Source organism: Triticum aestivum, chromosome 4D (assembly GCF_018294505.1).
Source record: "Triticum aestivum cultivar Chinese Spring chromosome 4D, IWGSC CS RefSeq v2.1, whole genome shotgun sequence".
In the NCBI taxonomy this organism is placed as follows: Eukaryota; Viridiplantae; Streptophyta; class Magnoliopsida; order Poales; family Poaceae; genus Triticum; species Triticum aestivum.
The window spans coordinates 37,729,688-37,741,381 of record NC_057805.1 but is presented as its reverse complement, the minus strand read 5'-3'; the positions used below and the strand labels follow the sequence as shown (position 1 = coordinate 37,741,381).

At 42.2% G+C, this 11,694-nt stretch overlaps 1 protein-coding gene across 1 annotated transcript; it reads left to right on the top strand.

Moving 5' to 3' along the window:
- The first annotated feature begins 6,081 nt into the window (after window positions 1-6,081).
- On the top strand, window positions 6,082-9,486 carry LOC123096005 (cathepsin B-like protease 2). The gene is made up of 11 exons (XM_044517585.1): window positions 6,082-6,301; window positions 6,771-6,815; window positions 6,932-7,012; window positions 7,104-7,260; window positions 7,382-7,386; window positions 7,484-7,558; window positions 7,660-7,785; window positions 8,309-8,527; window positions 8,896-9,009; window positions 9,095-9,130; window positions 9,221-9,486. The coding sequence occupies exons 1-11, from the start codon at window positions 6,239-6,241 to the stop codon at window positions 9,329-9,331; spliced, it is 1,032 nt and encodes a 343-aa protein (XP_044373520.1). The 5' UTR covers window positions 6,082-6,238; the 3' UTR covers window positions 9,332-9,486.
- The last annotated feature ends 2,208 nt before the right edge of the window (window positions 9,487-11,694 follow it).

Here is an 11,694-nt window from a genome sequence, read left to right as displayed (position 1 = left end):
CACCAAATTTATTTCAGTGAAGCACATAAACTTCTCATATAAGGCCTGCAAAACTGTCATCCTCTATATTATGAATCAACACTTGCCTAAACCAAATATCTGTTGGAAATATGTCCTAGATGCAATAATATTGTATTATTATATTTTTGGTTTCATAATTAAGAGTTTTATATTCTATGCTATAACTGCTATGATCTTGAATGTGTGATTCAGTGGAAAAATCATATGCACATGTGGAATAAAAATGGTAAAATAAGGTTCCTCGTCTTGCCTCTAAGACTGGCTCAATTTTATTGGTGATCATGTTTTCTGGATCTTAGGATATCGTTAAGTGTAACGATAGTCCTAAAACAACATTGAGAGTGATGTTAGAAAAACAATCATATTGAATCGATCCAAACTTGTTTGTTATACTTTGTGATAATATCATTTGAAATCAATTGTTATAACATGGTGTGTAACATGTGTTTTAGTTCCTTAGACCATGAGAGTATCATAGTCACTTCTTACCATATAGTGGACTTTGGGGTTGCTCAAACGTCATCTATAACACGGTGATCATAATGACAACTTACAGGTTCATCAGAAAGTTTGACAAGGGCATAGATAGCTCAAGAGTGGAATTTGCTCCTCTGACGATGGAGATATATTCTTAGGGACCTCTCAGTGTGAGGACATCTATCATTGTCTATGTCACAGGGACGCCGAAACATTTTAACGAGAAAGAAGAACAAAACCGGTAACGAGGAGAACGATATAATGAGCATGCGTGTGACTCAAGAGGATACTGATACATCTCACTTCAGGCTTTGTAAAGTATCGCGAAGCAAAGGGAATATCACATGATAACTAAAGGTTCACTCGAATGTCATTCATGTACTCACAGGATCGATATGGACGTCCACGGTTCTGCTATCGGTCATTGAACAAAGGAGTTTTGTTCATGTCTATGTTTTATCAAACCTACAGAGTCACAAGCTTAAAATAATCATGATCTACTGAGTGTTATGATACGTCTCCAACGTACCTATAATTTTTGATTCCTCCATGCTATATTATCTACTGTTTTGGACATTATTGGGCTTTATTATTCACTTTTATATTATTTTTGGGACTAACCTATTAACCGGAGGCCCAACCCAGAATTGTTGTTTTTTGCCTATTTCAGAGTTTTGCGGAAAAAGAATATCAAATGGAGTCCAAACGGAATGAAACCTTCGGGAACGTGATTTTTGGAATGAACAAGATCCAGGAGACTTGGACCCTATGTCAAGAAATAAAGGAGGAGGCCACGAGGTAGGGGCGCGCCCTCCACCCTCGTGGGCCCCCTGTTGCTCCACCGACGTACTCCTTCCTCCTATATATACCTACGTACCCCCAAACGATCAGATACGGAGCCAAAAACCTAATTCCACCGCCACAACCTTCTGTACCCACGAGATCCCATCTTGGGGCCTGTTCCGGAGCTCCGCCGGAAGGGGCATCGATCACGGAGGGCTTCTACATCATCACCATAGCCCCTCCAATGAAGTGTGAGTAGTTTACCTCAGACCTTCGGGTCCATAGTTATTAGCTAGATGGCTTCTTCTCTCTTTTTGGATCTCAATACAATGTTCTCCCCCTCTCTTGTGGAGATCTATTTGATGTAATCTTCTTTTGCGGTGTGTTTGTTGAGACCGATGAATTGTGGGTTTATGATCAAGTTTATCTATGAACAATATTTGAATCTTCTCTGAATTCTTTTATGTATGATTGGTTATTTTTGCAAGTCTCTTCGAATTATCAGTTTGGTTTGGCCTACTAGATTGATCTTTCTTGCAATGGGAGAAGTGCTTAGCTTTGGGTTCAATCTTGCGGTGTCCTTTCCCAGTGACAGTAGGGGCAGCAAGGCACGTATTGTATTGTTGCCATCGAGGATAACAAGATGGGGTTTTTATCATATTGCATGAATTTATCCCTCTACATCATGTCATCTTGCTTAAGGCGTTACTCTGTTTTTATAAACTTAATACTCTAGATGCATGCTGGATAGCGGTCGATGAGTGGAGTAATAGTAGTAGATGCAGGCAGGAGTCGGTCTACTTGTCTCGGATGTGATGCCTATATACATGATCATACCTAGATATTCTCATAATTATGCTCAATTCTGTCAATTGCTCAACAGTAATTTGTTCACCCACCGTAGAATACTTATGCTCTCGAGAGAAGCCACTAGTGAAACCTATGGTCCCCGGGTCTATCTTCATCATATTAATCTTCCAATACTTAGTTATTTCCTTTGCTTTTTACTTTGCTTTTATTTTACTTTGCATCTTTATCACAAAAATACCAAAAATATTATCCTATCATATCTATCAGATCTCACTCTCGTAAGTGGCCGTGTAGGGATTGACAACCCCTTATCGCGTTGGTTGCGAGGATTTATTTGTTTTGTGTAGGTGTGAGGGACTCGCGCGTAGCCTCCTACTGGATTGATACCTTGGTTCTCAAAAACTGAGGGAAATACTTACACTACTTTGCTGCATCACCCTTTCCTCTTCAAGGGAAAACCAACGCAGTGCTCAAGAGGTAGCATGTTAGTAGGACGAGAGTGACGAGGATTTATTTGTGAAATAGTTTCGTTAATATTCGAAATAGTTACAAGAGGAAACAGAAGCATTTCGGGGTCACCGAAAGGGTTTCAGAGTTCATCGGGCAATGCCGGGTATTATCGATAAATAATATATAGGTGAAAAATATTTTTGGAGATGTTAATAATAAAAGGCTCTAGTATTTGTTAGAAGTCTTTCATAATTAATTAAATATCAACGGGTCTTAAAAGGCCAAGAGGTGGAAGGCAACTTGGCCACAAGGGCCCAAAAGGGGTGGCGCCCCCCGTTTCCTATAGGCGAGGCTGGATTGCACTAGGGGGAGGACTCTTCCTCCCCCTCTTGGCCGGCGCAAGGGGGGGGGACCATTTCCCCCCTTGTGATGTTCCTCCTCTCCCTCCAACCTATATATACTAGATGCTTTTGCACCTTTGAGATACACAAGTTTTGGAGCTTCCTCTAGTTCTCTAGCTCTAGTTCTAGTTGGTCCTAGTTGATCAATCAGAGCTTGACCTAGATTCTACAATCCTCATAATTAGAAGCCCAGTGTCGTTCTAATCTCAATTCTTCGACGATGATTAGCTCTGGACAGCGAAGCACTGCTGGATCGTGAAGACCGTATGTTTGCAACTCACAGACAGGTCGTGTTTCCAGTCTTACGTTTGAGGGACTGTTCGTGGCGGTTCACGGGATCATTCATCTACGGTTCGAGGGACTTCAAGTACGATCTACACCGACTCGTCTTCATCCGCTACAACTCGGAGTCGGTAACGATCGAATCCAAACCGTTAATGCATCTTCATATTGTTCTTGGGTGATCGTAGGGCGATTCTTTGTTTGTTTTCTACTACGTTCCCCAACAATATCACCATTTCCAACAAGTCTGCTAGCAACTGAAGTTGACATCACACTTGCAACAGTAAACACATGCAAGCGCCTTTGATACAACCATTGCTTTAATACCAATTGTGGCAACAATAACCATAATATGCTTGCACCCACTAAACATATAACATTAGTGGCAGCAATTATACATGTCAAATGTGAGCCTAAATTAATGGGGCAGCGAAAGCATACCATGTGAAAATAGACCAAACTCTAAGTTTAATCCTTGTAGACACTCCATGAAACACCTTTTGTGCATACACTAACAAGAAAACATAACTTGACATCTACACACATGACAACCACCAAGCATTTTTTTTGCATTATACTTGCAACAACAAAGACCACAAGATCAATTCCCCGGGATTGTGAACATATCAAATAACATTAGCTTTCTCACATGCAAAGACATCAAAATACGCCATGACACAAGTAGCAAACAAGGTGGCCAAATAATGGAAAGCATAGCAAAATAATACGAGTAGAAGGGGTTGACACCAAGATCTATGTGGAAACCTTTATGGAAAACCCCCGAGAGGCAGCACGAGCAATCATTTATTATGGAGAAGAAAATACAAGATGGGAGCCAACAAATAAAGGAGAAACCCCAAATCGCCTCTTAGAACTGAGAACAAAGCACTCACTTATGGATGGATCTGGTGAGGAAACACATAACTCTCACTCTATCAAACTCTCCCAAGCCACTCAAGTGGGAAAGAAGGGAGAAGAAATCCCAATCTCGCGTAAGATGGACTAACAACCTCAATCCTCATGTGAAAGTATCCAAATTCCCCAGGTCATTACCACATAAGTTGGCCTTCATTTGGCAACATGGTTGCACGGAATTCCAAATAACCTCCAAAACTAGATATTTTTTTCCAAGGAAAATTGGTTAAATTAGAGCCATATATCATAGTTCGACTGCTGTTTGGTGCCAAGCCTATAACCGTTAGTGATTAAAGTTAATAGCAGAATTAAGGGGCAAGAGTGTCGTTGGATTGGAATGGATGGCAATTTTTAATAACTACAACACATATACATTAGGAACACGACTGCGGAGGAGCTGAACCCATGTTGTGCATCTGTCTACGTGTGTTGTGTGTGCGTTTGAGCATGTGTGTGCATGGACATGTGTGCCTGTGCCCATATGCGCGACAATGTAAGATTTATTAAACACACTTTTTAACTGTATTGGTTAGGCTTGCTAGAAACTATATATTTAAGAGAGAAGGGATTACCATTATTACTCGTGTTTTTTGTCTTCTAAAACTCGTGTCTCCTTGCTCTTTGTTGCGAAGATGAGATGATACAAGCAGGTGAAGGAAAATATCATACTTAAGAAAAAAATATTGGGATTGTGCTTTGACGCTGCAGCTTCTAGGGCGCAACAACCAAACATCACTAGCATGGGGATGATGCCAGAGATGTCAAACCATTGATATGAGGCGCCTAAGAATGGTCCTCTTCGACGACGATGGTGCCATCATTAGTGGTTGGGCGTCTGGGCCAGTGATTTCCCTATCGCGTCTGGAGCGGCTCAGTGGCAGTCACGACTGAGCAGCGTAGCACAACGAGGACATACCAGCTGGTGTCTTCCGTATGATGACGGTCTTGTTTGATTGAGTTTCATTGCTTGCTACTATTTGCCATAGATATGAGACTCGATGAAACCTCATGTACAATGCGTCATCACAATCCGACTCTATTAAACAAGTATACTTCTTATTCTATCCCCAATTGAGATTGTATCATTTTGAATTCTTGCTTCTTCTTTGGTTGCATGCATGGATTGATCTTCATGATTAAGTTGACTGTGTTTCCAACACCGTCAACGACCATTCCAAAGGGAGTAATTATTTTCATAATATGCAACTCTCTGTCCACATTCGATATCCTCCTATTAATTGCCACCCTCCCCCTACCCAAGAAAAATAATCTTGAAATGTTGCCAGGGTCCCTTGGCAAGTTGGCATATCCGGCCTCCAAGCATGAGATCGGGGTAGTTGAAAGATTGTAGAGTGGCGGGTTGTAACATTCAAAAACAATAAATAAGCTCACATATCTATATAGTAGTCATGTTTGATATTCTCTAATAAATGCCCACTTCAAAAATAAATACGCAAGCAACCCATGAATGGAGCACAAAATTTCCGAAAAGATTCTCGCAAGAAGAAACATTGAAGTAAGCAATGGCAACCCATGAACGAATCAAAGCCGATATGCAGCCCTCTATCCGCATTCGATATCTTCTACTAATACCTGCATATCCTCTACAAAAATTCACCCCTCAGAGAGAATCCGCAGACCGCCGCGCTTATAAATGCCTTGCGTTTCAATAATGGAGTAGCAGTACAAATTTTTCCACAAAAGGATTCTCGCAAGGAGAAACATTGAAGCAACGGCAACGCATGGGCGAGCGAAGCCGATATGGATACGTTTAAATTGAATTAAACACGGGTTGTTGATTCTGGCGTGGCAGCACGCGCGCCGTTGCGTGACGCTACGCTACGCAGCGGGATTGGCCAGGAACGGAAAGCGGGCGCGCGCGTCACTCCCAAGGCTGGAAAAAATCGGCGGTCTCCATCGTACCGCGCTCGGACAGTCGTAGCGTCTGCGTCTACCCCCTCGGAACCAATTATAAAAGGGCAGCGTGGGGTAGGAGGAGAAGCATCAAGCAAGGCAATCAGTAGCAGGCAGCTACCCCCCTCTGCTTGCTTCCCGTCGAGTTCCTCCCTCCCTCCCCCCGTCGCCGATCGAGGACGAAGATGGGGAGCCTACTCCCGCTGGCGCTGCTCGTCGTCCTCTCCGCCGCCGCCGCAGCCCCCCAGGTTCGGTTCGAGATCCCATCGCCACATCTGCTCTTTGCTCGCAGGTAACAGCTGCTGTGAGAAGTCAAACCAAGAAACCTCTCGCGTATCCAAAATTGGTGCTAGTAGGAGCTTCCGTTATCTTTAGAAAGAATCCAATTTGGTAAGCTGCGTAGTTATTAGTAGTACTGTAGTGCTGCGACCCGTCCCCGGCGAAGCGCGAATCCACCCCCGACCAAGGGGTTGCGACAGAGCCGCGACCCGCGGCGGCGGAGGGGCCTCCGGCGCCGGCGCTGGAGCTCGATGACGAGCCAACGGAGGGGCCTTCCTCTGATACTAAACTTGATTTCAACACTGAACATCGAACAGCTCTGAACCGAAGTTCGATCCCTTTCTTTCTATGGGCGGCAACAATCAATACTGATGCTACGCAATTGGCTGAACCGCATCTATGTTTGCTTTAACATGTGTTTGTACACTGTATTTGCAGCTCGTCGGTGCAGCAGGGCGAGACCATTCCCTAGGAATCATCCAGGTCAGTTTTTTATCCCTAGGAATCGTCGGTGCAGCAGGGCGAGACCATTCCCTAGACATCATCTTCTATTGTTTGTACTTCGTAGTACTAATCATCATTGTATTGTACTGTTGCAGAAAGACATCATACAGACGGTCAACAACCACCCCAACGCCGGATGGACGGCTGGACACAACCCCTACCTCGCGAATTACACTGTACAAAACACCCTCTTGGTCTTGTTGTTGTCATCGAGCACCATTTTTTCTTCCCTGTTTGCTCACCTCAGAATCATCCTCTTCCGTGCAGATTGAGCAATTTAAGCATATGCTGGGAGTGAAGCCAACGCCTCCAGGTTTACGGGCTGGTGTTCGCACCAAAACTCATTTAAGATCGGAGCAGCTCCCAAAGGTGTTCGACGCCAGGTCGAAATGGTCCGGTTGCAGCACAATTGGGAAAATACTTGGTAAATTAAACTAGATAACTCAATGACCATGAATCGGTTGTACATTGTTTTAATTACACTGACCCGCTTCATTTCCTCCTCTTTTTCCAATACCTTGGAAAACGCTGATTTTCATGAGCAGATCAAGTAAGTCTATGCACACTACCTTACATTTTTAGCTCCACGAGTGCTTACTGAACAATTGAAGATGCTCAAGCTAGCCTGTACTGGTTACCAATGGCAGGGTCACTGTGGTTCCTGCTGGGCTTTTGGTGCCGTGGAGTGTCTGCAAGATCGTTTCTGCATCCATCACAACATGGTGAGTGCATATGCACGATCTGCCTACTCTATAGTCTATTTTTAAACAGGAATGTTTGATCCTTTCTTACATAACCAGCCTGCTGCTTCTATTCCTTGCAGAACATTACACTTTCTGCCAATGACCTAGTGGCTTGCTGTGGGTTTATGTGTGGCGACGGTTGTGATGGAGGATATCCTATCAGCGCATGGCAATACTTCGTCCAGAATGGTGTTGTTACTGACGAGGTATAGCTAACTCCCTACTTACTGGTTACTACCACTTCAATATCATGATCCTCCCAGAGGAATCCTATTATTGTTATCATTTTGATAATATTATTATGAATCACTTCTTTGTATTCTAACTGCAACAATGGGTATTACTGAATCTGTCATATAGCAATATAATGTAAATTGGATGCTACATTCACTATTAATAATAATGCACTCTGTAAATGAAATTGATTGGTTTGTTAATACATTTTTTAACAGCTCAGTTAGTGCTTGTATCATTTCGCACTAAATGCTAACAGTGTATATCTGAACCCGAAAATCATGTCTTAGTGTGTCCTGACTATTTGCAAATTCATCCCAACTTGGTTCAGGCACAACATTACAATACAAATGGCTCTGTTTCAAATATAGGTTATCTTTGTCTAGCTAGATTTTTTGGATTTTCTCTTCAACTAGGGCTCTCCCCTAATTGTTCTTGTAAAAAAAACTCAAGCTCGGCATACCACTAACCCTTGTAAATATTACTGTCTTGCAGTGCGATCCATACTTTGATCAGGTTGGCTGCAAGCATCCTGGATGTGAACCTGCTTATCCTACACCTGTGTGTGAAAAGAAATGCAAGGTGCAGAACCAAGTTTGGGAGGAAAAGAAACGTTTCAGCATCAATGCATACCAAGTAAACTCTGATCCACATGAAATCATGGCAGAGGTCTACAAGAATGGCCCTGTAGAAGTTGCTTTCACAGTTTATGAGGTAACTTTGATTCGCCGTTTGATGTTTGACGTGTGTTTTGCCAAGGCTGTCAAAATGTTGGTGGACTATGGACCAAAATTTCTGCTAATTACTTCTAAATGACAAAGATAATATCAATAATATTTAGAAAAGCTGTAAAACTGAATAAAACCGTAGAAAGACCATGACAGTAGAAGAAAATGAAACAAAACATACATGCTCTAGTTAGCATACTGAAATATGAAATACTGTTATTATCTTTCGAGCTCTGAATTTGCTCAGCAGCTCATATGCTTTGTGATTATATATAAGACTAAGATTCTATCATCAAAGGTGAAGGGAAATATTTGTTACTCGCTGTGCTGATTTCACTCTGCAATTTCCTCCAGGACTTCGCACACTACAAGTCAGGAGTGTACAAGCACATCACCGGTGGAGTCATGGGAGGTCACGCCGTCAAGTTGATTGGTTGGGGAACCAGTGATGCTGGCGAGGATTACTGGGTACCTTGTTAATTCTCTATATTACACTATTTATTAACCAAATGATCAAGTCCTGACATGTTTTATTTTGTCTTCTGATTTTCAGCTTCTTGCAAATCAGTGGAACAGAGGCTGGGGCGATGTGAGTGACAAATACCCTGCATTGTTGACTTGCAAGAGTGAATGCATGCGTTGGGCTAATTAATAAGTTTTGGTTTGTGATGCATTGCAGGACGGGTACTTCAAGATCATAAGGGGCAAGAATGAATGTGGCATCGAAGAAGATGTTACTGCCGGTATGCCCTCGACAAAGAACATTGCCGGTAGCGCCTTCGCAATTTAAAGTTTGGGCTGCGCCTTGTCCTCTGATGCTGTTGGAATTAGCTATTTGCCTGTCAAGTTTAAGCGGGCAAATTAGCATTGATGGTACCAGGATTCTGTATTCTGTGCACTAGCTATTAATGTGTCCGTTAATGGCAATAAAACAATTATTATCAAGGCATCTGTGAGTGACAAACAATTATCCATTTCAATTGGCAAAAATGAAGCTGAGCTGTGTTCATTCATGAAATACGACGCGTGCAGAGTTCTCATGCTTGAGGGAGGTGAGAAAAACAACCCCTCATATGCTGGGCTCAACACCCCCTCTGCTCCCATGTGGGACTAAATATTGCGCCCATGTCATGCAATACTAATGGACCTTCGAGGTTTTCAGAATTTAAATGTTTAATGTGTCGAGAGCCCCATAAACTTCAACAGAAACCTATGCAATGACATAGGGGGTGTGAACTACACTAGCAACATGAACCATGACAACAATACCATTAGCAATATGTTAGATAGTCTTCAATAGCATACCAATATGTTAAAATTGCATTAGGTATAGGAGAATTTTGCTCATCTCCGACAGCTTAACTGAAACTGCTTAACCATCTTCTAATTGCCTATATCTCTCTGTTGTGCACATTTCAAGCAAATAAAGGAATTCATCATGATTTTCTTTTTTTTGGAAAAGGAGGATTACCCCCGGACTCTGCATCCAAAAGATGCATGCGGCCATATTATTAAAAAAGTGGCAGCAAATAACAAGGTCTGATATCCAAGTACAACTCGCAAACGGAGCAAAGAGAAAAATGAAAACAAAGTAAAGTCATAGCCACAACCGGCTGGAAAATAGGACAAAGTGACTAAACACCTATCCTATTATGAGATCGCCATCCAAACCGGTTGAAGATAGCCCGTGCTACCATCTCTTATTGGTTGCACCCAGTAACCAAATGCTCCCTGTAGTCCATAGGAGTGAGTAACAACCACGTACGGATCCATGCCGTAGCTCTGAAAATAACTTGCAAGAAATTTAAAGTATTTTGTCTGTTAAATATCATATCGTTCCTGCAGTTTCATATAGCCCAAAGTAGTGCGCATATTCCAATCCGAATACGTGACGCAATAGCAGGTTGCACTCCAGTTAGCCACGTCCAAATAACGCATCAATGCTAGTTGGAGGAGTAATGTTAACACCTATATGAATGGTTCGCCAAAGTAATTTCGCGAGAGGGCAATCTATGAAGAGGTGTTGTATTTGTTTCATCTTGATCACAAAAACAACATCGTGCACTACCTACCCATCGTCGCTTTAGCAAATTACCTTTGGTAAGGATCACCCGCTTGTGGACAAACCACATGAAAATTTTGATTCGCAAGGGAACCTTTACTTTCCAAATATGTATCGATCTTGGGATTGGGCCAGAGTTAATTAGATCCAAGTACATAGATTTAACCGTAAACACTCCATTTCCCGTTAACTTCCAGTGAAAGTAGTCCAGTTGGTCTGAGAGTTGAACATCCATCAACCTCGCACCAAGTGTAGCCAGTAATTCCAACGTTCCCCTACTAAAGACCTCCTGAACTGGATATTAAAAGGTACCACATGTAATATTGTAGCCACATAATCCTCCTTACGTTGCACAATATTATATAAAGAGGGATATTGAAGGGCTAGACGCGTCTCTTCTAACCATGTATCCTCCCAAAACCTTGTTGTCGTTTCATCACCTACAAAGAATTTCGCCCTATGAAAGAAGGTCTCTTTTGTTCTCATGAGCCCCTTCCAAAACGGCGAATCATTAGGTCTTACGATAACCTGAGCCAGAGATTAGAATGTAAGTATTTGTTCTGTAAAATCTATGCCCACATACCATCAGTCTCTACGGTAACCTATAAAGCCATTTGCTTAGTAGGCATTTATTAATCTCCAGGTTCTCAATCCCAAGACCCCTGGTCTTTGGGTCGACAAATAATATCCCATCTTGCCAAGAGGTATTTTGCCTTAACCTCATCTGACTGCCAAAAAAACGAGATCGATAGAAGTCTAGTCTCTTCCGTACCCCTTTAGGTACCTCGAAGAAAGATAACAGGAACATCGGCATACTAGTTAATACTGAATTGATCAGCACCAACCGACCTCCATAGGACATAAGCTTACCCTTCCAGCAGCCTAGTTTTTTCTTTCAAATTGATCTTCCATGCATTTCCATTCTTTATTAGGTAATTTACGATGATGAATTGGAATACCCAGATAACTGAATGGTAGGGATCCTAATTCACATCCGAATAATTGTCGGTAAGTATCTTGTTCCTCTTTGGCCCTACCAAAGCAAAACAATTCGCTCTTGTGGAAGTTAATCTTTAGTCCCGACAATTATC

Excerpts from the sequence above, each read along its gene's own strand:
- LOC123096005 (XM_044517585.1), top strand. The coding sequence starts at position 6,239 with ATGGGGAGCCTACTCCCGCTGGCGCTGCTCGTCGTCCTCTCCGCCGCC. Across the intron at positions 6,302-6,770 it reads CCGCCGCCGCAGCCCCCCAG|CTCGTCGGTGCAGCAGGGCG; the intron begins GTTCGGTTCGAG and ends CTGTATTTGCAG. Across the intron at positions 6,816-6,931 it reads ATTCCCTAGGAATCATCCAG|AAAGACATCATACAGACGGT; the intron begins GTCAGTTTTTTA and ends GTACTGTTGCAG.